Source organism: Megalobrama amblycephala, linkage group LG2, assembly GCF_018812025.1.
Source record: "Megalobrama amblycephala isolate DHTTF-2021 linkage group LG2, ASM1881202v1, whole genome shotgun sequence".
NCBI lineage: Eukaryota > Metazoa > Chordata > Actinopteri > Cypriniformes > Xenocyprididae > Megalobrama > Megalobrama amblycephala.
Genome location: NC_063045.1, coordinates 38,531,471 through 38,554,081, shown reverse-complemented (window position 1 = coordinate 38,554,081; position 22,611 = coordinate 38,531,471). Strand labels below are relative to the sequence as shown.

At 37.3% G+C, this 22,611-nt stretch overlaps 2 protein-coding genes across 7 annotated transcripts in view; one reads left to right on the top strand and one right to left on the bottom strand.

Moving 5' to 3' along the window:
- The first annotated feature begins 2,437 nt into the window (after nucleotides 1–2,437).
- apba1b (amyloid beta (A4) precursor protein-binding, family A, member 1b) lies at nucleotides 2,438–20,729 on the top strand. Of its 4 annotated transcripts, none has more exons than XM_048174836.1 (13): nucleotides 2,438–2,739; nucleotides 5,448–7,157; nucleotides 7,970–8,071; nucleotides 8,180–8,219; nucleotides 9,056–9,201; nucleotides 9,695–9,727; nucleotides 9,975–10,061; nucleotides 12,435–12,638; nucleotides 12,727–12,906; nucleotides 14,511–14,723; nucleotides 16,906–17,025; nucleotides 17,122–17,262; nucleotides 20,224–20,729. In XM_048174836.1, exons 2-13 carry the CDS (start codon nucleotides 5,493–5,495, stop codon nucleotides 20,293–20,295), a joined length of 3,003 nt encoding a protein of 1,000 aa, XP_048030793.1. In that variant the 5' UTR covers nucleotides 2,438–2,739; nucleotides 5,448–5,492; the 3' UTR covers nucleotides 20,296–20,729. The 4 variants fall into 4 exon arrangements, with proteins under 4 accessions (XP_048030793.1, XP_048030788.1, XP_048030805.1 ...); XM_048174831.1 differs by having other exon boundaries at nucleotides 9,972–10,061; XM_048174848.1 differs by lacking the exon at nucleotides 9,695–9,727.
- Nucleotides 20,730–21,663: 934 nt separating this feature from the next.
- tjp2a (tight junction protein 2a (zona occludens 2)) overlaps nucleotides 21,664–22,611 on the bottom strand; it is a 41,907-nt gene continuing 40,959 nt past the window's right edge. For all 3 annotated transcript variants that reach the window (XM_048174789.1, XM_048174805.1, XM_048174797.1), the window contains one exon: nucleotides 21,664–22,528. In XM_048174789.1, coding sequence (XP_048030746.1) covers nucleotides 22,360–22,528 — 169 coding nt within the window. In that variant the 3' untranslated portion in view covers nucleotides 21,664–22,359. The remainder of the gene's footprint in view (nucleotides 22,529–22,611) is intronic.

The following is a 22,611-nucleotide window of genomic DNA, read 5'->3' as shown; positions in this document are numbered from 1 at the left end:
TTAATGTTGGCATGAAATGGAAGTTGCGATATTCTTTTCTTCCTATAGGACGAGACTTGATTTTGTAAATGGGGAATTGATTGGATGGTTGTGGCTTGCTATTGGTGGATCTCATATGGGTGACAGGTTGCCCCACCCTCGTGCCAGTAAACACATCATCAGAGAAGAGAAGAGATGTTGCTGCAAAAGGAGGGGGAGTTATTTTGATTAAAGATTATGAGGCACATGAATTTAAAAACATAATGATGTGCATGGATTAATAATTTATAATAACTACTGCAATAATCCATACAAAACAAGAACAGAGGGACAGATCTGGAGTGATTCTATTTATTGGAAAAACTTACATATGTGATGAAGCATACAATTAACATTTGACAATATATGGGGTTTATTTACAAAATGCAATTTTTAGATGTTGTGATCACTAAATTATTGGAATTTACGTTTTCTTTTTTATTGAAATATAAATAATTATTGCGCACGTCTGAAAATAAAATGCCATTGTACACAATCAGTATTAGGTTCTTCTTTGCTAATTCTTTGCTTTGTTTTTAAATTCTGTGCGATTTCATTTTGCAAAAAGTTTTACATTTTTAAAATCAGTAAGAACTGAATTTGGAACACTGTTCCTCATTCCACACACTCTTACAATTAGAGGATGAAGGCTCACCATTGGGTGGTACGGGCCAAAACATAAATAATTAGAGGCTGAAGTCACATAATGTGGTCCACGGACACAGATTGGAAACATGATACAAATATGTAATGCCGGCAGAATGTGACACAGAGCCAGAGAAGGCTGGATGTCGGGTTATCTTAACTCAGTGGGATGGGTGGGATTTTTGACCACATGAAGAAGTTCCTCTGGGGAGTCCCAGGAATTAACTGAATACACAATCAGGTATTTCAGAATGACATTTGTTTCAAATTAGGTCCGGTTTCGCGTTCTTCCCCCTTCATACACATTGTTGAATATATACAGGAAGTAATACTTCAGCAAACACTCTTTTGCAGTGAGAGTTGAACATATGGTCAAATAGTAAATGATACAAAAACCCAAATTCATAGATATGTTCGACATGTAAACCAGAATCCTCATGTAAAAATGGTTGAAGCTATAAAAGCAACTGAAAAAAGTAAGCTATTTATTTATATAAAATACTAAACAAAAAGAAGAAGGTACCATTTACTTCAAACATTTGGAAATGGAGCATAAAAGTGGGCTTCAAAGAGTTTTTATCCTGTTGCGCCCTCTATAAGCCATGCTCAGCGACTAATCGAGGTCAAGCTTTGAAAGTGCAATGTGTAAATTTTAGGAGGATCTATTGACAGAAATGTAATATAATATACATTACTATGTTTTCAGTGGTGTATAAAGGCCTTACATAATGAACATTATGTTTTTATTACCTTAGAATGAGCCATTTTTATCTACATACACCATGAGGGTCCCCTTACGTCAAGTCGCTATTTTGCGCCAGCATATTTCTACAGTAGCCCTAAACGGACAAACTGCTCTACAGAGCACGCTTGCTTGACTAGCTACTCTCTGCTGTCCGAATCATGATTCGGATCATGTGTCAAACCGCCAAACTGCTGAAATCACGTGACTTTGGCACTCCGAATCATGATTCGATACGCTGATTCATAATGCTCCGAAGCTTCCTGAAGCAGTGTTTTGAAGTCAGCCATCACTATATAAGTCGTTATTTTGGTTTTTTTTGGCGCACCAAAAATATTCTCGTTGCTTTATAATATTAATATTGAACCACTGTACTCACATGAACTGATTTAAATATGTTTTTAGTACCTTTATGGATCTTGAGAGAGGAAATGTCATTGCTGTCTATGCAGGCCTCACGGAGCCATCGGATTTCAACAAAAATATCTTAATTTGCATTCCGAAGATGAACGAAGGTCTTACAGGTGTGGAACGCCATGAGAGTGAGTGATAAATGACAGAATTTTCATTTTTGGGTAAAATAACCTTTTAAAGTTGGCTTGTCGACTAGTCTGTGCAACCCCTAGTGTTCCCAAAGGGTCTCAATGGCCTGCTGCTTTCTGACATCAATTATTTATAGGCTTTCCCAGAATAGCATACATGGATGGAATCATGAAATGTATGGTGGTGACATAAACAATTATAAAAATATACGCCTACCTTTTTTTATAGAAAAAAAGAATGCCTTGATTAGTGTTTTAGGTTAATTTAAATCATTACAAAGTGATACATTTTAAATAAAAATATAAATAAAAATACATATATAAATTCATACAGTATAGGCTACTTTAAATAAACAGTGAGATTTGTTTCTTTCACAATTTGTAAATAATTCTGCGATTTGCACATTCACATTTTGGACCAATGAGATGAGAACTCTTCTGAAATAAAAACCAAACGACCGAAGACGTGGTCGGTTATTAAATGGAGGAGTTTATCACTGGATAGACACTATGAGAAAGTAACATCTGAACATATTAATGAAAATCTGTGTATCTGCAAAGGAAGTATAACTGACTCAAAAGCACAAGACAGATGGTGCGATTTGTTGCGGGATGGTTTGGGGGCAGGGAGGGTATTTACTGGTGTGTAATCCGCTCTGATGTCACTGTATGCTGAAGGAGGGGTCTGAGATCCGCCGCTCCACTCGCCTAATCCTAGTGTGTTGATAAGAACAACCGACAAAGATGAAGGCAAGCCGAAGAGCTCTTCTTCATCGCTTGTGTTCATAACAGGTAAGTATAACGGATAAGACTGTAAACAGCTGTTTGGGTCCCGCTGTATGTCGTGTTTTACAGGCGGTACTTGATCGTACAGGAGCTGCACCTGCTGGATAAATTCACTGGGGAGGGATGCGTTCGCCTCAGCGCAGGCCCGCTACGTTACGAAACAACACGCTTTTAACTTTTATTGCCAATGGAAAGTTTTCAAATTACACCGTTAAATGTTATTTTGATGTTTTATTGTGTTTTGAATTGAACAAAATCTTTATTTTATAATGTTAGGAGCGCCGAAATGTCCATATGGTTAGCGGTGTCTACCTGTACGTGACTGCAGCAGTCATAAATACATCGACAGTCGTGACATTTGGTGAGATATTGTAAAATCATTGCGGTTTCGCGTTGAGGCTTTTGATTTTAAAGTCGCTATGATATTAAGATGAACAAGAAGCAAAATGTTAGCTATGGTAATGGCAAAATAACACAAAATTACATTTTATTGTCGATTTAACAGAATACTAGCTATATGTAATCTTATGTTATAGGCTACTGTTTATTGTGGTAAAAAGTATGAACAACGTTATAATTTACGGTGAAAATATATACTGCAGTGCATCCAACAAGACGTGCATGTTCTTTAAAACATTATAAACATTGGAAACGTGATTTACAGTGAAATATGTCCAGACTCCATCGCGTGATGCATCAAATGTGCTTATATTTTATTTAAAAAGTTAGTTTCTTTTTATTTTTATCATTTAATGCACATTATGGTGTTCTATTTTACAAAGTTAAGTTGTTTAGTTAATCTTTATAGTATTGTTTTCATGTTTATTTATAAGCATTGGTTCATATATAGGCCGAATAGGTTTTGATTAACTTTATTTCATTTCTGTTTTACCACCTGTATTATTAATATAGTTATCAGTATATTTTAAGATTATATATTAAGATAATTGTTCAGTTATATTGATATTATATTAGTTAATTTTTTATACAGATATGCACTATGAAATTACAGGCACCAAAAGGTCTAACATAATGCCTGAAACATTGTCATTATATTTTTACATTATATGATTTTCTAGCAACCACAGCTATCAAGTTTTTTTTTTGTTTTTTTTTTTGTAGAATTTATGATTACATTTTGCTTCTTTAATGTATGATGACACTCATCAAACATTAAACCTCCTGTGCTTTACTTTACCTACTGTACATTAAACCTATAATTTTTCTCATTTCTTATATACACAGTAAATACCAAATAATTGTAGAATGTAAAAAAATAATACCATTGGCTGGCATCACTAGCAAATTTAATTTTTTTTTTTTTTAATATGGAGAGGAGAAAGGTATTTGAAAATTGTTTATATTAGTGAATGTTGCAGTTAAATTTTTTTGCCATCTGAAAGTGAGTGACACCACCTGCCACCGGAACTGCAGAGTGACCCTAATATGCATGCATGCTCTCAGTTGTAAACAATACAAAGAGGCTGCATGGTGAAAGTGAAGATCTCAGTTTAAATGGGGAGGTAAATCCCCTGGATTTGGGTTTTTATGGGAGGTTTGACAGATGAATCTGCTGAACTCCAGGACTGGTGGAGTATGCAGCATGACGGCTGCCCACGGTGGAGCCATCTGTGACAGCACTACCGCCATAAACCATGTCTCTGCACAGGAATACAAACATGCAGTGTGTTACTCTGTCGTTATACAGACACATATAAGAGCCACATTGCTTGATTTATAATTTACATTGATGGTATTGAAGGGTTAGTTCACCCAAAAAATGAAATTTCTGTCATTAAGTACTCACCCTTATGTTGTTCCAAACCCGTAAGAGCTTTGTTTGTCCTCAGAACACAAATTAAGATATTTTTGATGAAATCCGAGGGTATCTGATCCACACATAAGCAGTTAATGACACTGCATCTTTTGAGGTCCAGAAGGGTATTAAAAGACATCGATAAAACGGTCAACGTGACTACAGTGGTTCATCCTTAATGTTATGAAGCGACGAGAATACTTTTTGTGTGCAAAAACAAAACAAAATAACTTTTTCAACAATATCTAGTGATGGGCGATTTCAAAACACTGCTTCGTGAAGCTTTGAAGCTTTATGAATCTTTTGTTTCGATTCAGTAGTTCAGATCACCAAAGTCACGTGATTTCAGTAAACGAGGCATCGTTACGTCATAAGTCTTTTGAAATTTCAGTGGTTCACTTGACTTTGGCAGTTTGATACACAATCCGAACCACTGAATCGAAACAAAAGATTCAAAAAGCTTTGAAGCTTCATGAAGCAGTGTTTTGAAATCACCCATCACTAGATATTGTTGAAAAAGACGTTATTTTGTTTTGTTTTTGCGCACAAAAAGTATTCTTGTTGCTTTATAACATTAAGGTTGAACCACTGTAGTCACGTTGACCGTTTTATCGATGTCTTTTAATACACTTCTGGACCTCAAAAGATGCAGTGTCATTAACTGCTTATGTGTGGATCAGATACCCTCGGATTTCATCAAAAATATCTTAATTTGTGTTCTGAGGACAAACGTAGGTCTTACGGGTTTGGGACAACATGAGGGTGAGTACTTAATGACAGAAATTTCATTTTTGGGTGAACTAACACCCATGGCATTACTGATACCAGTAATGCCATGTTTTTTTCCCCCACATATTATAGGACATCCTCTACTATATGATTTCTGTGTGTCATTCAGGCTGTTCAGCAGCATCTAGACAATGAGCAGTGAGTGGGCGGAGCCATGAGCCATAGGGAGGAGCCAGAGGAGGCAGGCCTCAGAGGTCCTCCCCCTCATCGCAGCAAGCAGCCCAATGGGACTCCCCTAGAGGGAGGTCGACCCAGATGGAGGCCATGCCAGCTGCACAATCCCGATGCAGAAAGCCAAGGCCACCACCATCATCACCATCAACACTATCATCAACAAGCCATCCAGCACCCATCTGGATCTAGCCGAGCTCCACCACGCCAACGTAGGCGGCATGTTCCCGGTCAAGCACAACATAGGCGGACTGAGAGTGGGGATACAGAAGTTAGAGCTGGCCAACAGCCCAAGCAGGGGGTGTCAAGACATCATCGGAGTGGAGAGAGACTCCATCAGCACAGATACAGACAACAGCACAAAGAAGAAAAACAACATGTGGTCAAAACTTCTCAAAAAGAGCAAGCTTCAGAAGCATTATCTCCAGAAGATTCCTCTCAAGAACTGCTGACTCCATCTCCTCAGGAAGAACCAATCACTGGTAGACTGGATGGAAACAGTCCAGATCTGTCCCATTCATCTGATACACAGATTGATCGTGATACAGATCCAGAACAGCCAGAGTCTTCAATGGAACAGTTGGAGGAGAAAGTTCAATGTGAAGAATCAAAGTTTGTTGAAGAGGAATTGGTGAAAGAGAACAAAGAGGAGGAGGACTATTTCAGAGAAACTCCTGAACAAGATTATGTTCCACCTAAGATTACTTCAAAATGTCGCACTGAAAGTAAAAGAACCAGTCCACTAAGAGTAGATGTTCCACCGTTCGCCACATCTCCTCACCAAATGATGAACAAACCTTTTTTCCAGTCTTCACGAACCTTCTCAGAGACTCTTCGAAACTACAACTCTGATCCAAAGTCATACCCTACTCATTTTAACACCAGTTACACTCATACAAACAAGGATAAAGGGTTTGATAGTCCCATGTCCCATGTTGAAGACCACCAAGATGATCTCTCAGACTCTAGTCCTGAAGCCTGCACTGATTCTTACCCTCAACTAAGCCCAGATTCTTGCCCTGAAGAGACTTCAGCAGAATATCAGACAGAATCATACCAATGCAACCTAACAGATCCTAATCCAGCCCTTGAGGGGCCTCAGCTGTACGAGAGGAACCTGACCATGGATGAGTGTGATGACCAGTGTGACTCACAGGAAGACATCCGTCAACTTAGTTCAGTGGGCTCCAGGCTGCACCACTATGATGAACAGTCAGGAGATGAAGCAGAAATCTCAGGGAGAAGCAGAGCCCAGGTCAGGAAGACATCAACCTCAACTAGCCTTTCACAAGAAGTTCACCCCCAAGAGGAAACATCGGAAACTACTCGGCTTTCACCTGATTTGCAGGTTGAAGTAGTGGAAAGTCCTGATAAGTCATACACTTCAGCCCAAGATCAAATAGCAGAGTCTTGCAGAGCTACAGGAGATGCTGTCTCTTTGGCCATTAAGGATATTAAGGAAGCTATCGAGGAGGTGAAGACCAAGACGGTGCGTTCGCCCTACACGCCTGACAAGATCACAGAGCCTGTGTGGGTGATGAGGCAGGATGTGAGCCCTGTTGAGGAGAACCATCCTCAACTACATCCTCAGATTCACTCATATCCACAGTCACCATGTCAGCTATCCCAGTCTTCTCCACAGTATGCGGTGAGTGAGCTTTCCTGCATAATTTCCACAATTCCTTATGAGGAAGTTCCATATTAAACTTTATTTTAAATGCCCCTATTATGCTATTTTAAATGCTCACAATAGGCTACAATAGGTTTACATGCATCCAAGGTCACTCTGATTGGTCACATGGCCCAGTCTGTTGTAATTGGTCTACTGTGCTCTGATCGGTCAGATGCAAGACAATTAGCCTTGACATTTTTGCAGAATGACATCAACATTTTTTTTTTTCATTTTTAGTCTATAAGCATTGGACAATAAAGTAAAAGAATTTTGAGGCAAATATTGGAAATAAATATTTGAATTCCAGGCTTGCTGCGGCCATGAAAAACCTGGAGATGGGAATTTTAAAATTGTAATTTCCAGGCCTGGACATGTCATGAAAAAAATTTGTGCTAAAGTAGAGATTATGTTTTTTAGTTATGCTTGGAGATAAATATTTCAACAGCTAAAAATGTATTTTTCAAAAGTGCAGTTGCTATAAAATAATCTCAAAAAATCTTTATACAGTAATCATAAATGCCTGGAACAGTCATGAATTTCATTTGACAACACACGGTGGAAAGTACGAATAGAAGCCAAAAAATATATATGTTTCTTTTAGACATTATTTGAAGTTCATGTGGCACTTCTTGAGTTTATTTCTTTATAAAGTTGATAACAATGTAGCAGGTTTTCAACTGTAAATTAGACATATGTTCTACTTATCAAGTGATTCAAATAATATATTTACACAGAGATGTTTAAAAAGAACAAGTGTGGTGATAATGCAACTTCCTTCATTTTTACAGGCTCCAGTTCAAGATGCTGAACTTCCTTCGGGAGCAGAATCCTCTGGAGTCCATCATCAGGACCAGGATCTAGACATCAGTCCCTGTGTGCCAAGTCAAGAGGTGAATTATTGTATTTGACTTGCAGTTGACACATTTATGATTTATTCTTTATACTTATTCCTTACACTTTTACTGTAATTGTAACAATAATGTGTTTTTGGTTCGCAGCCTAGGAGAAATTTGGCCTCTTTCCCTACATATGTTGATGGTAAGTTTAAGGAAACCAGGCTCTGATGATGCGTGTCAAATAAGAGTCATAAGAAATGTATTATCCTGCATTATCTTGTAAGATTATAAGCCATTTGAATGTAAGGCTGTGTCCCATGAACCCTGTCAAAAATTTGTCCTCACCTCATGTTATTTTAAATATTGTTTTTATCAATATCAATATCAATATCCATATTAATTATATTTTATTATTTATAATCTTTTGCTTAAATGTAAAAATATATTGATAACTGCCAGTGTTATTATAGTTAACTGAAACTAAAACCATTAAAAAACAACTTAAAATTACTCAACATTTTTCATTTTAATGTAGTTTAACTTGATGTTAAAATAACAAAAACTAAAATAAAAATGAATATAAACTATTTAGACATATTTATAAAACAACAACTTTTAAAAATGACAAAAACACACAACAAAATTACTAAAACTTTACCTAAAATTAAAATGAAAAAAAAAAAAAATCAAAATATTAATAAAAACTATAATATTATCTCACTGATACTAAAAAAACACTGATAAATGCAAACAGATATGTTTCAAATTATTTTTGAACATGCTTACATTTTACAAGCTTTTTTGTTGTATATTTAAGATCTGCATTTTGACATTATTTTCATGACAACTGAGCATATTTCTCCTAAATTTTCATCACCATTTTGCAAAAAAAATTGTAAAAAGTATTTTTACAACATATTTGTAATTCTGCTTTAGTTAACACAAAAGTAAAACACAGAAAGCTTTTACAATGATTCAAAAATAATGCAGAGTATCAGGTTTAATGTTCTGCTATGCATATGGTCTGCCTGTCCACAGTTCCTGGCCCATGTGACCCTGAGGATTTGATTGACGGCATCATTTTTGCCGCAAACTACTTGGGTTCCACCCAGCTGCTGTCAGAGAGAACGCCCACAAAGAGCGCCCGCATGCAGCAAGCCCAGGAGGCCATGAGCCGCGTCCGGGTGAGAAACACCAGGGATGCCAGTGTACTAATTATTTGATGCTCGTGTCTGTTCTCCTTTTAGAGCGTGTTCAAACATGTACACACCAATACTTCACTTAGCCACTAATATACTGATTCATCTAAGGTTATGTGAGGTTGTGGATGAAAAACATGTCACAAACATCTCTGGATATCTAGCCTCCATGTGTTAACAAACAAATGTGAGTGACAGTTAGTTGATTCTGAGAGTCAGTTTTTGTCTCTGGGGCCACTGATGTCATTCTGATCAGAGCTGAAATTTTGATAGTGTTTCCCACAAACCTTCAGCCTATCACAATACCATAACATCCCACGCACCCTGTCCCCCCCTTCAGCCAAATTATCCTGTGTTATTTCATTTGGGCGTATCCATTGTCTCCAAACCAATTGCATTGCATCTGAGCCGCCCACCCTTTTATGTTTGTTGGCTTTATTTGACCGTTCTCTGTTTTTATTTGTCCCTTGATGAGCAGACAGCCCAGACACAGGCCAAAATCAGAAATAAGGTATGGTATTTGTTCCTGTAGACATGCAGGTTTTTAGTAAGATTGGTACCTACAGTTTTGCTGTTCTTTTTCCTTTGTCTTACATCAAAATGTGTTGTTTGACAGGCTTTTATGATTACAAGTACCAAGGATTCAAATCTAACAGCATCTCTGATGGTGGATTAGAGAGTGGTGTATTTGTTAGTCCAGGAAGTGATGTGCTGTTTTAAGAGTAATAACTGTTTTACTTCCCTTACGGTATCAGCAGGACACTGAGAGTGGGCCGCCATCCAGCACAGAAGTGGACCTCTTTATATCAACGCAGAGGATCAAAGTGCTCAGCGCTTTCACACAGGTGCAGAACACACTTTGAATCACTTTCATGCTTGTTTCACTTTGAATTTTCTTTATAAAAATGCATGAGTGAACAGGTTTGCATGTCTTGTGCTAGACAGACTTGTGTCTATAGGCGTACACTCTGGTCCTCATTGCTGCTTATTTTGGCCAAGAACTGTTTATACCATACTGTTTTCAACTAAAAATGTATGCGTTTTGCATTTTGGGGGCCTTAAAATGCTAACTTTTTAAAAGGGTTTTTGTGAAAACGATACCTTTATCATCTCTGTGTAAACTACAAAAATGCAAATTTGTGAAAAATGGTGACGTCAAGCACATGAGTATTACGTGTTTAGTCTATAGGCGCATAGTTTTTCTTTACAAAGTGATGTCACCAACTACCGGCCTGGCAGTATAACACAGTTTTTTAAAACCTTTTTGTGTTTTGACAACGTTGTCGTCTGTAAGCGAAACTTTTAAAAAATACAAAGGAAAAACCTTTACGTTTTTATTACATCGTTGTTGTTTAAATGTACCATTAGACAGTCTGAGTGACATATAAAGTTTGTTTTTACATTTAGGGATGAGTAAAAGTTTAATTTTTTTTATCTTATCTATTAATTTAATCAAAGATACATTGAAAATGCAATTAATACATGCAATGAATTAAATACACCTCTTCTATTGATAAACATGTTTTTAATTTCTCAACAAATTTATTTTGATATTTTTATTGGAGCAAAAAATGTCAGGGTGATATGACTATCTTAAAAAAGAAATTCTATATATTATTTTTATACTATTTAAAATATATTTTTATGTTGTATTTTAATGTATGCAAACATACATTTTTTAGAACTATTATGATTTTTTTCACAAACAAAAGAAAAAAGCCTCATTAAAGGCACAATATGTAAGAATTTTGCTGTAAAATATCCAAAAATCACTAGGCCAGTGTTATATATTTTGTTCAGTCGAGTACTTACAATATCCCAAATGTTTCCAACTATTTGTAAATCGTGAGGAAATCGTGATTTTTAACCAAGGATGTGGGACGTGTTTTATTTTGTAGAAACCATGGAAACACCAAAGACGCTTTAATATCGTTAGCCTCATAGCATAATTGCCTAAGTCATTCATTTTCAAATGATACTTAGGCAATTATGCTATGAGGCGAACGATATATTAAATGTTTTATCAAACAAGGGAACAACTGTTTGGTTACATTTATAGACAGAAAATTAATTATTGTTATATATCTCAACACATTTAGTCTTATTGTTTAAATCTAGTTCTCTTGATTTTCCGAGAGTACCATGCTTTTACCATGTCTCAGAGAAAAACACTATTTTGTGAAGTAGCTAACATAGCATAATCAGATGCAGCTTTATTTTTAGTAACAGTAATACAGTAATACAGATTTTCTCCATCATACAATACGTTTTAAAATGAATCACATGCCATTTATCAACACAAGCCATCCAGCATTTAATATGATATTCTAAAATCGATTAGCTTACTGCAGTGTGCAACAAGTGTCTCATTGCAGCCACTGAGTGAACGCACAGAGTAACGTTATAACACACTCAGATGTATCTAATATGATAAACAGTGTGGTGTTACCTCATACACTTGACCGGAAGAAACGGCATAATAAAAGTTTCGCTGTTCTCGAGGCATGTCGCGTTTGTCTCTCATTAAGAATCGCTCCAGCGGCCTCGTTCAGCTCCAACAGCACTCGGCACTGCTCTGCTTCATACTACAGTAACGTTAATAATCTCATCCATGAACATGATTTCTGCTCGAGTCCCGTCCCCATTCTTTTCCACTGGCTGTGAGGTGAAGACGACATTTCCCAAGATTCCGCGCTCAAACTCTGTGTCATCAAGCTATGCCTTTGTTTTGAATAGGCGACCTCTAGCGGTGAAAAACTACATATTGTAGCTTTAAATTACTTGAAAGTCAAATTCAAAATCATGTGGTGTAACCAACATGCAGTAACAAACATAAAACAGTGATATCATAGAGAGGACCTGTCAACAGCAGTAAATCTCTTAAAATAACAGATACTTTGACATTTTCATGTTAGGTTCAGGTTGTAAATTGTCACGTGGTGCTACTCCCCAAAATGAAATTCATAAATTAATTATTCATGATATTTGTAAAAATACTTTTTTAACTTGAATTTTTGGAAAATTAAAATTTAAAAACATTTTTTTTTTTTTTTTCAAAACCAAGATGAATACAAAGAGCACATTTCTAAGAACATGGCACTTTTTCTTTTTATTTGTTGTGGACACAAATACATACAGCAGTTACAGGAATAACCCTCATTGGTTGTGATCAAATGTTCAAAAACTCAAACTGACCTTTAGCATCTTTGTCTTGGCAGGACACCATGATGGACCATCCACTGAGGACCATCTCGTACATAGCAGACATCGGGAACATGGTTGTACTAATGGCTCGCAGGAAGATGATTCGCTCTCACAGCGCACAGGAGAGCTTAGACACCGCAGAGACGCAACACACAAACCCAGCACGAGACGACCGACGCCAGTACAAGATGATCTGCCATGTTTTTGAATCAGAAGATGTGAGTGTTTGAACTGTTACACCATGTAATTTATGGAAGGCTGCAAATGCAAATGTTTCTTGTATGCTTTGTTCTTTCTCTCTGTCAGGCTCAGCTGATTGCTCAGTCCATTGGTCAGGCCTTTAGCGTTGCATATCAGGAGTTTTTGAGAGCCAATGGCATTGATCCAGAGGACCTGAGCCAAAGAGAGTACAGCGACCTGCTCAACACTCAGGACATGTACAACGACGACCTCATTCACTTCTCCAAGTCTGAAAACTGCAGAGATGTAAGTTAACCAGTGGCCATAAAGTGACAGTAGTTGAGCTTTTTTTCTTTTTTTCCCAATTTTTCCCAAAAACTATTACGCCTATTTTAAATACGTGTTTAGCCCTGCAAAGTACCAATGGTTATTTATCGTTGCTAAGCCAAACTCTGCAATTACATTGTTTCAACCCTGTTACAGTTAGTTTAAAATGCATAAACTTAAATTCATAAAGATATTGTGTGTGATTATGGTAATATTACTCTGTTTTGGTTCCTCTTATTAAATCATACATATAAAATAAAAAGAAAATATTAGATTTCTTTTGATTTCTATTAAGCTGTGTTACATAAAAAAACACCTTGATTGAAATATGGTAAAAATACTTGATAATGGCACTCATTCTAATATAATACCAGGAATATCCATTAAACTGTTATTTTTAAAGGGGGAAAGTATAAGGTGCAACAGAAGTTAGACAAAACCAGATTCTACATTTTCTCATAATATGCAAAAAATCATTATAGAGGCAAAAAAATGTAGGTAGAATTGGACTTTTTGCAATGGTAACAACTGAGACAAGCAAACTGGCTAATATTCCAAAGTAAACTATTTTAAAATATGTATTATTTCAAAATTAATTTTGCCATGCACACTAAACAGAGCTAAACTATCAAATAAAATGCAATTATATTATTTACAAGACGCAACTGAGACACACATTGTACACAACTGACACCATTCCTGAGAATGAAGCCTAACTTCATCATCTTAAAGGGTTAGTTCACCCAAAAATGAAAATAATGTCATTAATTACTCACCCTCATGTCGTTCCACACCCGTAAGCCCTTTGTTAATCTTCGGAACGCAAATAGAAATATTTTTGTTGAAATCCGATGGCTCCGTGAGGCCTGCATTGGGAGCAATGACATTTCCTCTCTCAAGATCCATAAAGATACTAAAAACATATCTAAATCGGTTCATGTGAGTACAGTGGTTCAATATTAATATTATAAAGTGATGAGAATATTTTTGGTGCACCAAAAAAACAAAATAACGACTTATATAGTGATGGCCGATTTCAAAACACTGCTTCAGGAAGCTTCGGAGCACAGATGAATCAGCGTATCGAATCAGTGGTTCGGAGCGCCAAAGTCACGTGATTTCAGCAGTTTGACATGCGATCCGAATCATGATTCGATACACTGATTCATTATGCTCCGAAGCTTACTGAAGCAGTGTTTTGAAATCGGCCATCACTAAATAAGTCGTTATTTTGTTTTTTTGGCACACCAAAAATATTCTTGTCACTTTATAATATTAATATTGAACCACTGTACTCACATGAACCGATTTAAATATGTTTTCAGTACCTTTATGGATCCTGAGAGAGGAAATGTCATTGCTGGCTATGGAGGCCTCACTGAGTCATCGGATTTCAACAAAAATATCTTAATTTGTGTTCCAAAGATTAACGAAGGTCTTACGGGTGTGGAACGGCATGAGGGTGAGTAATAAATGACATTATTTTCATTTTTGGGTGAGCTATTCTTCAGCAGCCATAGGACATTCACTAAATAAAATCATTGATGCCATTTCTTGAGGATGTTTTTGTGGATGTGTGTCAGGTGTACATAGAGAAGCAGAAAGGTGAAATTCTGGGTGTGGTAATCGTGGAGTCTGGCTGGGGCTCCATCCTTCCCACGGTCATCATCGCCAGCTTGATGCACGGCGGACCTGCGGCCAAGTCTGGAAGACTCAACATCGGCGATCAGATCATGACCGTTAACGGCACCAGTCTGGTCGGACTGCCGCTCTCGACATGTCAGAGCATCATTAAAGTATGGCTTCTTTGTTCTGTTGTGTTTTGTATTTCTGATCTTTTTATTATATCTGACAACAAACATTTTAGGTTTTAGACTCTACACACACTGATTCCAAGGGAGTTTCATGTTAGCATGTTGCTAAGCTAATAGCTCAACGCTATAATAAACTTAAAAATACTCAACATGGAAATGTTGGGTAAAATAATCTATTTTTAATTAAGTTTAACCTAAATTTACTCTTCTGCTATCTTTGATAGATTTTCTTGGATAGATTTGTTTCATGTTTCAGTGTGGATTCTGGGATTGTCTTATTCACAAATGGTATCTTTATAAGAATTAAGGTATGATCACATTTACTGTTGCTCTGTAAATTTCCATGAGTGGAATGCAGTAATTTCAATAGGAATCCAATTAATCACATATTTTGTGTGGGGAAAGATTTCTGCATGCTGATTTCGCAATGGGTTCGAGTCAATCATGTGAATTTGCCACGTTGACCAACAGAAAGCTGCTTGGTTTGAAAGTGACTTCTGCGTGAGCTTCATACATCTACACTTTTGACAAGCCAGCTTACAGGGAACTTTGTCTAACGTTCTGGCAGTGTTCTCTCAAAGTTGTGAACAAACGTTCTTCTAGAACCAATGTAATAGAACATTTGTTCAAAGTTATCTGGTCTGTGACAACATCATCAAAACATTGACACAAAAATGCTATTTATACATCATTCATCAAACATTTTAGTTGGATAGTCTGTTTTTTTTTTTTTTTACATTACTATTTACTACTTTTGTCTGATGGTTCAGAGAACATTCAAAAGTAACGTTCCCATAATACTTGCAAAATGATGAAATAGAAAATAAATCCCTTGTTTTCTCTAATGTTTATGGGAACATTGCCAAAACGTTCCTAGAAAATATTTCTGTCATGACAACTCTTGCTGCTGCTGTTGGTTATTGCTGCTGCTTCTTCAGATCAAGTACAGAGACTTTCTACTGCCAATACAAACACGACAATCTGCCACTTTACAACATAGCATACATGAATTATCTGTAGCAGGTCTATACAGGTGGAGCTGGGAAGCAAGTCGCGCTGCACTGCTATAGCAAATGCTGACCAAGTATTTGAAGGTGGAGCAGCAAGCTCATTGGCTACTGATACAGCAGGAACCAATCAGCTGTGTCCTATAGAGAATGATGTGATTGTGAGCAGATTGACTTAAAGGGTTAGTTCAACCAAAAATGACCTTTCTGTCATTAATTACTCACCATCATGTCGTCCCAAAGCCGTAAGACGTTTGTTTATCTTCGGAACACAAATTAAGATATTTTTGATGAAATCCGAGGGTTTCTGAAAGACACATAGGCAGTAACGTCATTGCACCTTTTGAGGTCCAGAAAGGTACTAAAGACATTGTTAAAATAGTCCATGTGACTACAGTGGTTCAACCTTAATGTTATGAAGTGACGAGAATACTTTTTGTGCGCAAAAACAAAACAAAAATAAACACTTTAACAATTTGAACTGTTGTCATATGCAGTTGACTTAGTGAATGCAGTGCAGTGCTTCCGTGTTTACATCTGAACGCCGGCTCAGTATTGGCCGACGCTGTACACGTGAGCAGCACGACACATGCGTGTGATGCTGACACAGGAGCCGGCCAATAATGAGTCGGCGTTCTGAACCTGGAAGCCAAAACTGCGTTCACTACATCAACTACGTATGACAACAGTTCAAATTATTAAACAAAGTTGTTATTTTTTTTTTGTTTTTGTACACAAAAAGTATTCTTGTCGCTTCATAACATTAAGGTTGAACCACTGTAGTCACGTTGACTATTTTAACCATGTTTTTAATACCTTTCTGGAATTCAAAAGGTGCAATGACGTTACTGCCTATGTGTGTTTCAGAAATCAAAAATATCTTAATTTGTGTTCTGAAGATGAACGAAGGTCTTACGGGTTTGGAACGACATGAGGGTGAATACTTAATGACAGGGATTTCATTTTTGGGTGAACTAACCCTTTAAGGACCTATCAGCCTGCGCCATCTAGAGTTTCATGACAACTTTGTATTTTTGTTAACTGGGAATAGACCTTTTTTATCTGTAAAATTTCGCTAATGTGACCGCATTTTGACAGCAGGCCTCACGGCAAAATAATGTGCTTTGATTTGTTTTGTCTAACTGTTCTGTGTTCAGGGGCTAAAGGCTCAATCCAGGATAAAGATGAACATCGTCAGGTGTCCCCCTGTGACCATGGTGCTCATTCGCAGACCAGACCTCCGCTATCAATTGGGTTTCAGTGTACAGAATGGCATTGTGGGTATTAACATCAAAACATTGGACATTTGTCACCAGTTTTTACAGTGTTTCACTAAGTAGCAGCTACTAACAGAGTTTATGTTTTGTTTGCAGATTTGTAGCCTCATGCGAGGGGGGATTGCAGAGAGAGGAGGGGTCCGCGTCGGCCATCGCATCATTGAAATCAACGGTCAGAGCGTAGTGGCCACACCTCACGAGAAGATTGTCCACATCCTATCAAATGCTGTGGGAGAGGTAAAGAGTGTCCTGTCCTCTGTCAAATGTGGTTGGGGGAGTCAGATTCCAGCTCATTCAGATGGTTCAAAATGTCACCCCCTTTTTGAGTATAGAAATGAAAATAAATGTTTGTAATTGACAAATTCTTTGGGAAAAAGACCTAAGGTTGGTCACTTTTTAAAGAAGACACTCATCAGATTATTGCAGAAGTTAAAGCACTTCAAAAAATGAAAGTGTAAAAAAGAAGTTTAACTTTAGTGTTCATGTTTGATGCTGCCACCCTAATTGTGCTCATTTAATTAAAGGTGGGGTGAGCCGTATTTCAAAAACACTGTTTGAAAGTTAGTCGGAGCGACACTAATATGTAGCCAATCAGCATTAGGAGGCATATGACAGTCGAGGAGAGAGAACAGGCAAGAGGGAGATTTGAAGAAAGACTGCAGAAAGAGAGATGAGACACAATACAAAAGAATATCACTGGAATGAAGGTTTATGACTGGGCAAGTGCTTTAGGACCTGAGTTTATATTACAAAAGCTTTCCAGCACTGGAGAGAGCCAAAGTCCCTTTAAGACAAGTCATTTCACTCGGCGGCCATCTTTGAAATGCCTCTCGGGCATCCTGGGCATCATGCAGCTCCTGTCTCTTTGAATGGGAAACATCAAATTCTCCAAAACTGTTCGCCAACCTTACGATTAAATTTCATATTTGAAATCACCAATGAAATCTGACAACAACTGTCTCATAAATGTTTTTTTCCAAACTCGAATCATGACAAAAAATGTATTTTTCAGGCTGGATCAAGCTAATGCGCATGCACAAACCTAAATGCTTCAAGCGGGGTTGTGCTTCATTTCGGAGGAGCGCTGCTGACTGTTTCTATAGAAACCAATGCTTCTAACGGCCGCTGCAGTGACGCGATGACTTTACCAGTCGGCGATTGGTTCTTATTTAGAAGGCGGGACTTATTCCGCCATATTGTGCGTTACACTTTCTCCCATTCAAAACAATACAAGTGACATGTCTTGTGTTATTCTATAGTCTTTGAGAGAGCTAAGTGGGAAAACCTGAAAACAGACACAGAGGATGCTTTGATTCAGCTTCACTTGTGAGTAACACTGGGTTTGAGTGTCAACGATTGTCTGGTGCTGCTGTGCTATTGGCGACTAACAACAAACTCTTGTTTGTATTTACTCTTGAGTACTGTACGTTTATTTTTTGTGCTTCCTTGTCATTCGTCCATCATCTGCGCTTTATTTTCCGTGAAACATCATTTTGTTGTGCGTCAGCTGTGATAAACAGACATCCACTTGCATTGCATGTGTAACAGTGGCCAGATAGTGAGAGTTGTGTAGGTAAAACTCAAGAGGTGCACTGACGACCGCCAGAGAATGCGGTGTTTGTCGTCATTGGTAGTGCATTCGCCTCGCCTGCCAGCAGCGATCGGGGTTCGAGACCGCCTCGGAGCGGGGTGGTTAGGATTGGAGGGTGAGTTTTGGAGGCGGAGCAATGAAGAGAGGGGTGGGTTTGTTTGGGTTGATTTCAAATATCAACAATGTCCAACAGCGTTTTTTAAAATATGGCTTACCCCACCTTTAAATCTGATTTTGTACAATGAATAGTTTCAACTCTAAATTCTGATCGGATGAGACACACTCTATATAAGTGTGCATATATGTGTATATAAATTGCACTTATAAATGTGCAGTATTATAGAGGTAGTTGTTATGTTGATTGGAAACTGTAAAGCCTATTGTAAATAGGTGTGGTGAACTTTATTACTTGGCAGAGATTTTATTCTGATTATTAATACATTTCAAAATGTATTCCATATTGGTTGGCTTTCACAATATTTATAACAGCAGTACACCACTTGAGGCTATTATAGTGATAATAACTGAAATGCAGCTACAATGAAGGCGAAATTTTATAAAACCCAAAGACCCTTGCTGCATCCGAAATCGCATACTGTCCAGAAGGTACTACATTTGGTTTGAATCTTACTTCGTGCCCGTTAAAAAAAGCACACCGATGAGCCAAAACATTATGACCAGTCACAGGTGAAGCTAATATCATTGATCATAACCTAACAAGGCCACATATTAAGTTATGGGGCTGTGTAGCCGCAGACCACTCAGAGTGCCTATAATGACCCCTGTTCACTATCGAAAGCGCCTTCAATGGGCACGCGAGCATCTGAACCGGAGGAAGTGTGATGCTCTGGGCAATGTTTTGCTGGGAAACCCTGTGTCTGGCCATTCATGTGGATGTAAATTTGACATCACACCACACACATTGTTCAGGAATGGTTTGAGCAACTTTATGAAGAGTTCAAGATTCAAATTCCCCATATCTCAATCCAATTGAGCATCTGTGGGATGTGCTGGACCAACAAGTTCGATCCATGGCGGCTCTACCTCAAAACCTACAGGACTTGAAGGATCTGCTGGTAATGTCTTGGTGCCAAAAACCACTGGACACCTTCAGGGCTCTTGTAGAATCTCAGCAGGTCACTGTTTTGGCAGCACGTGGAGGACCAACAGCATATTAGGCAGGTGGTCATAATATTTTGGCTCATTATATACAGTATGAATGTGTGTAATATGAAGGAAATTTGGACGTACTACATCCGCCATGTTGTCACTGTCACAAGACCAACCTCGAAAACCTCTCCTGTGGCCTCATGGGATAGTAAAGTGTCCATCATATGCACCCTTCAGAATCTCACCAGAAGTAGTAGGTCATCCCTGTACTTTCTGCCCACTGTTTAATTAATACTATGAATTAGGACATAATACACTGTTTTTCATCTACTATACAGTATGGAAGTATGCATATTCGGATGCATTGCCCGTTTATACCTTTTAAGTTAGCATGTTGCTAAGCTAATGGCTTAAAAATCTAATAATTATAAAAAGCACATGTAAATGGTGATCCAGTGAAGGTGAATACTGTAATCATCTGAATCTGTTTTTCTCAGATCCATATGAAGACTATGCCTGCAGCCATGTACCGCCTGCTCACGGCCCAGGAACAACCCGTCTACATCTGAAACTCTGCAGGGCCACCACATCACCTTTAAATACGCTGATCCAGAGTTATTATTTATTGAAATATTAATATAACTGTTTACAGATTTATTTAACTGGATGTATGTATTTATTATTACATTAGTGCATAAACCAAACCATTCCAGCAACATCTGACCTGCCTTAATCTCTATGGGTCTGAACTGATCTCTGAATGCCGTTATCATTCCACTGGCATCAGTTCAATGTGTTCAAACGTACCAAAGAGAAATGAACGGCCATCTATCATGTGCCGACACACGGCTGGACCTACACTATCACGGAGATAAATGGCACTGATCACAGTAACAGAGATTCAATGTAACTGTTGCAGACATAAAACTAATTTACTGAGCTGTACTGTTGTTATCAATCAACTAAAAGTAAAGGAATCAATAAAGAAAATATTTACACAGTATTTTTCATCAACGTGTCACATTTTCTATAGAATGGTTCTTCTGAGTGGTTTCTAGCACATTGCTAGGTGATTATTTATTGACCCAAGATTGGAGTGATAATCTGTTTGACTATTTTTACTGATATTCCATCTTTTCTTGTTAATCTGTTCTCTAATAAATGGAACCTTTTGGTGGGTCTCAAACCATTAGCACTCAACACTGTTACACAGCTGTGTGTTGAAAAGAAAGCATTCATAGCTAAAGAAATTTAGAATTTTTTTAACAATACACCGACTACTGAAGTCATTAAGACTTTTAAATGTTTTTTTTTTAAAAGAAGTCGCTTCTGCTCAAAGAGGCTACATTAATTTTATCAAAAATAAAATAAAAATTATTTATTCCTGTGATCAAAGCAGAATTTTCAGCATCATTACTTCAGTCTTCAGTATCATATGATCCTTCAGAAATCATTCTAAAATGCTGATTTGATGCTCAAGAAACATTTCTTATTATTATCAATGTTGAAAACAGTTGTGCTGCTTCATATTTTACATTATAGCAGATAATGATATATTGTGATAAAGATATTGATTTATAATATGTCTTTTAAAAACAATTTACGCACCCGTGCTAAAAAAAAGCAATAATTTCTTAAAAAAAAAAAAAAGAAAAAAAGTACTGTGCCCAAACTTTTTAATTGTATTGTAATTTGCAACCATTTAAACCGCAAAACTTACATACTATACCGTGGCACAATAAATAATGATAAACATATGCATATTTTTTTTGTAGACCAATTTAATAGTTATTGTGACAAAAAACAAAACAAAAACAAAAAAAAAACAATTTCAGACACTAAAACTATATACTGCTAAGAATCTGTGCTCTAGATATGGCTCAGGTTATTAATAGTAATAGTGAGGCAAGCACAACTAAAGACAATTAAAGCAGAAATATTAAAAGTCAGGTTTATTTATTTGTCTTTAAATTTTAAAAATTCCACAAATCTGTGTTTTATTAGTGGTTAATCCCAAAGCACTGATCATAGACGCATAACAATAGTGTGAACATTACAAATGATCTTACCATAAGCCAGTTTTAACAAAGCATAGTAATATATGCAGCAAGACTAAAATAATTTGCTAAACTTCAGTTAATACATGTTTGATCAATGTCATTAAGGCACTCCAGTAAATGTTTTGGGAAAATAACATTTAACCCACTTTCACTTTTGGTTTATGGCAAATTTCAGTAGTGTTAATGAGGAAAGTGTAACGTTAACTCCATCTAGTAGCTTTCATTAAAAACAGATACATGGCAAAGTGGGAAAATAAAAAACTAAAAGATGTACAAAATATTCTGGGGAAAAAAAAAAAAAAAAAATCACTACAAGCAGACATGAAATATACAGTGAAATTTCATATAAAAACGTTGCAGGTATAAAAAGATGCTGTTTTATAAATTGCACATTTATACTGCGTGTATGCATGTGGCGAACAATATCCCATCTGCTGTCTGTGGCTCCAAGAGATGGTTTGTGGACAATGACATGCACAGGAAATATCCCAACACAGATCCGACACAATGAAGAGACTCGGCTTGTTCTGCTGTGACTCTGTACAGCCCATGAGGTTTATGGGACATTGGTAGTTACAGTTCAGTGTCGTTGTATTTCTGGGGATTGTAAAAGCCTCTGCGGGTTTGGTCAGCCAGCTGGCGTCGATATTCCTCCTCGTCGTCATCATCAGCGCGGTAGTGAGAGCGGCTCTCTGAATATGGTGGTTTGGAGGAGCTCTGGGACTCAGAATTTGAGCTGGAGCTGAAGGGAATAGAGGTCATCACTGATACGAAGTATCATTAAATACACTTTTGGGATTTATAGGTGTGTCCCAGAGAAAAATG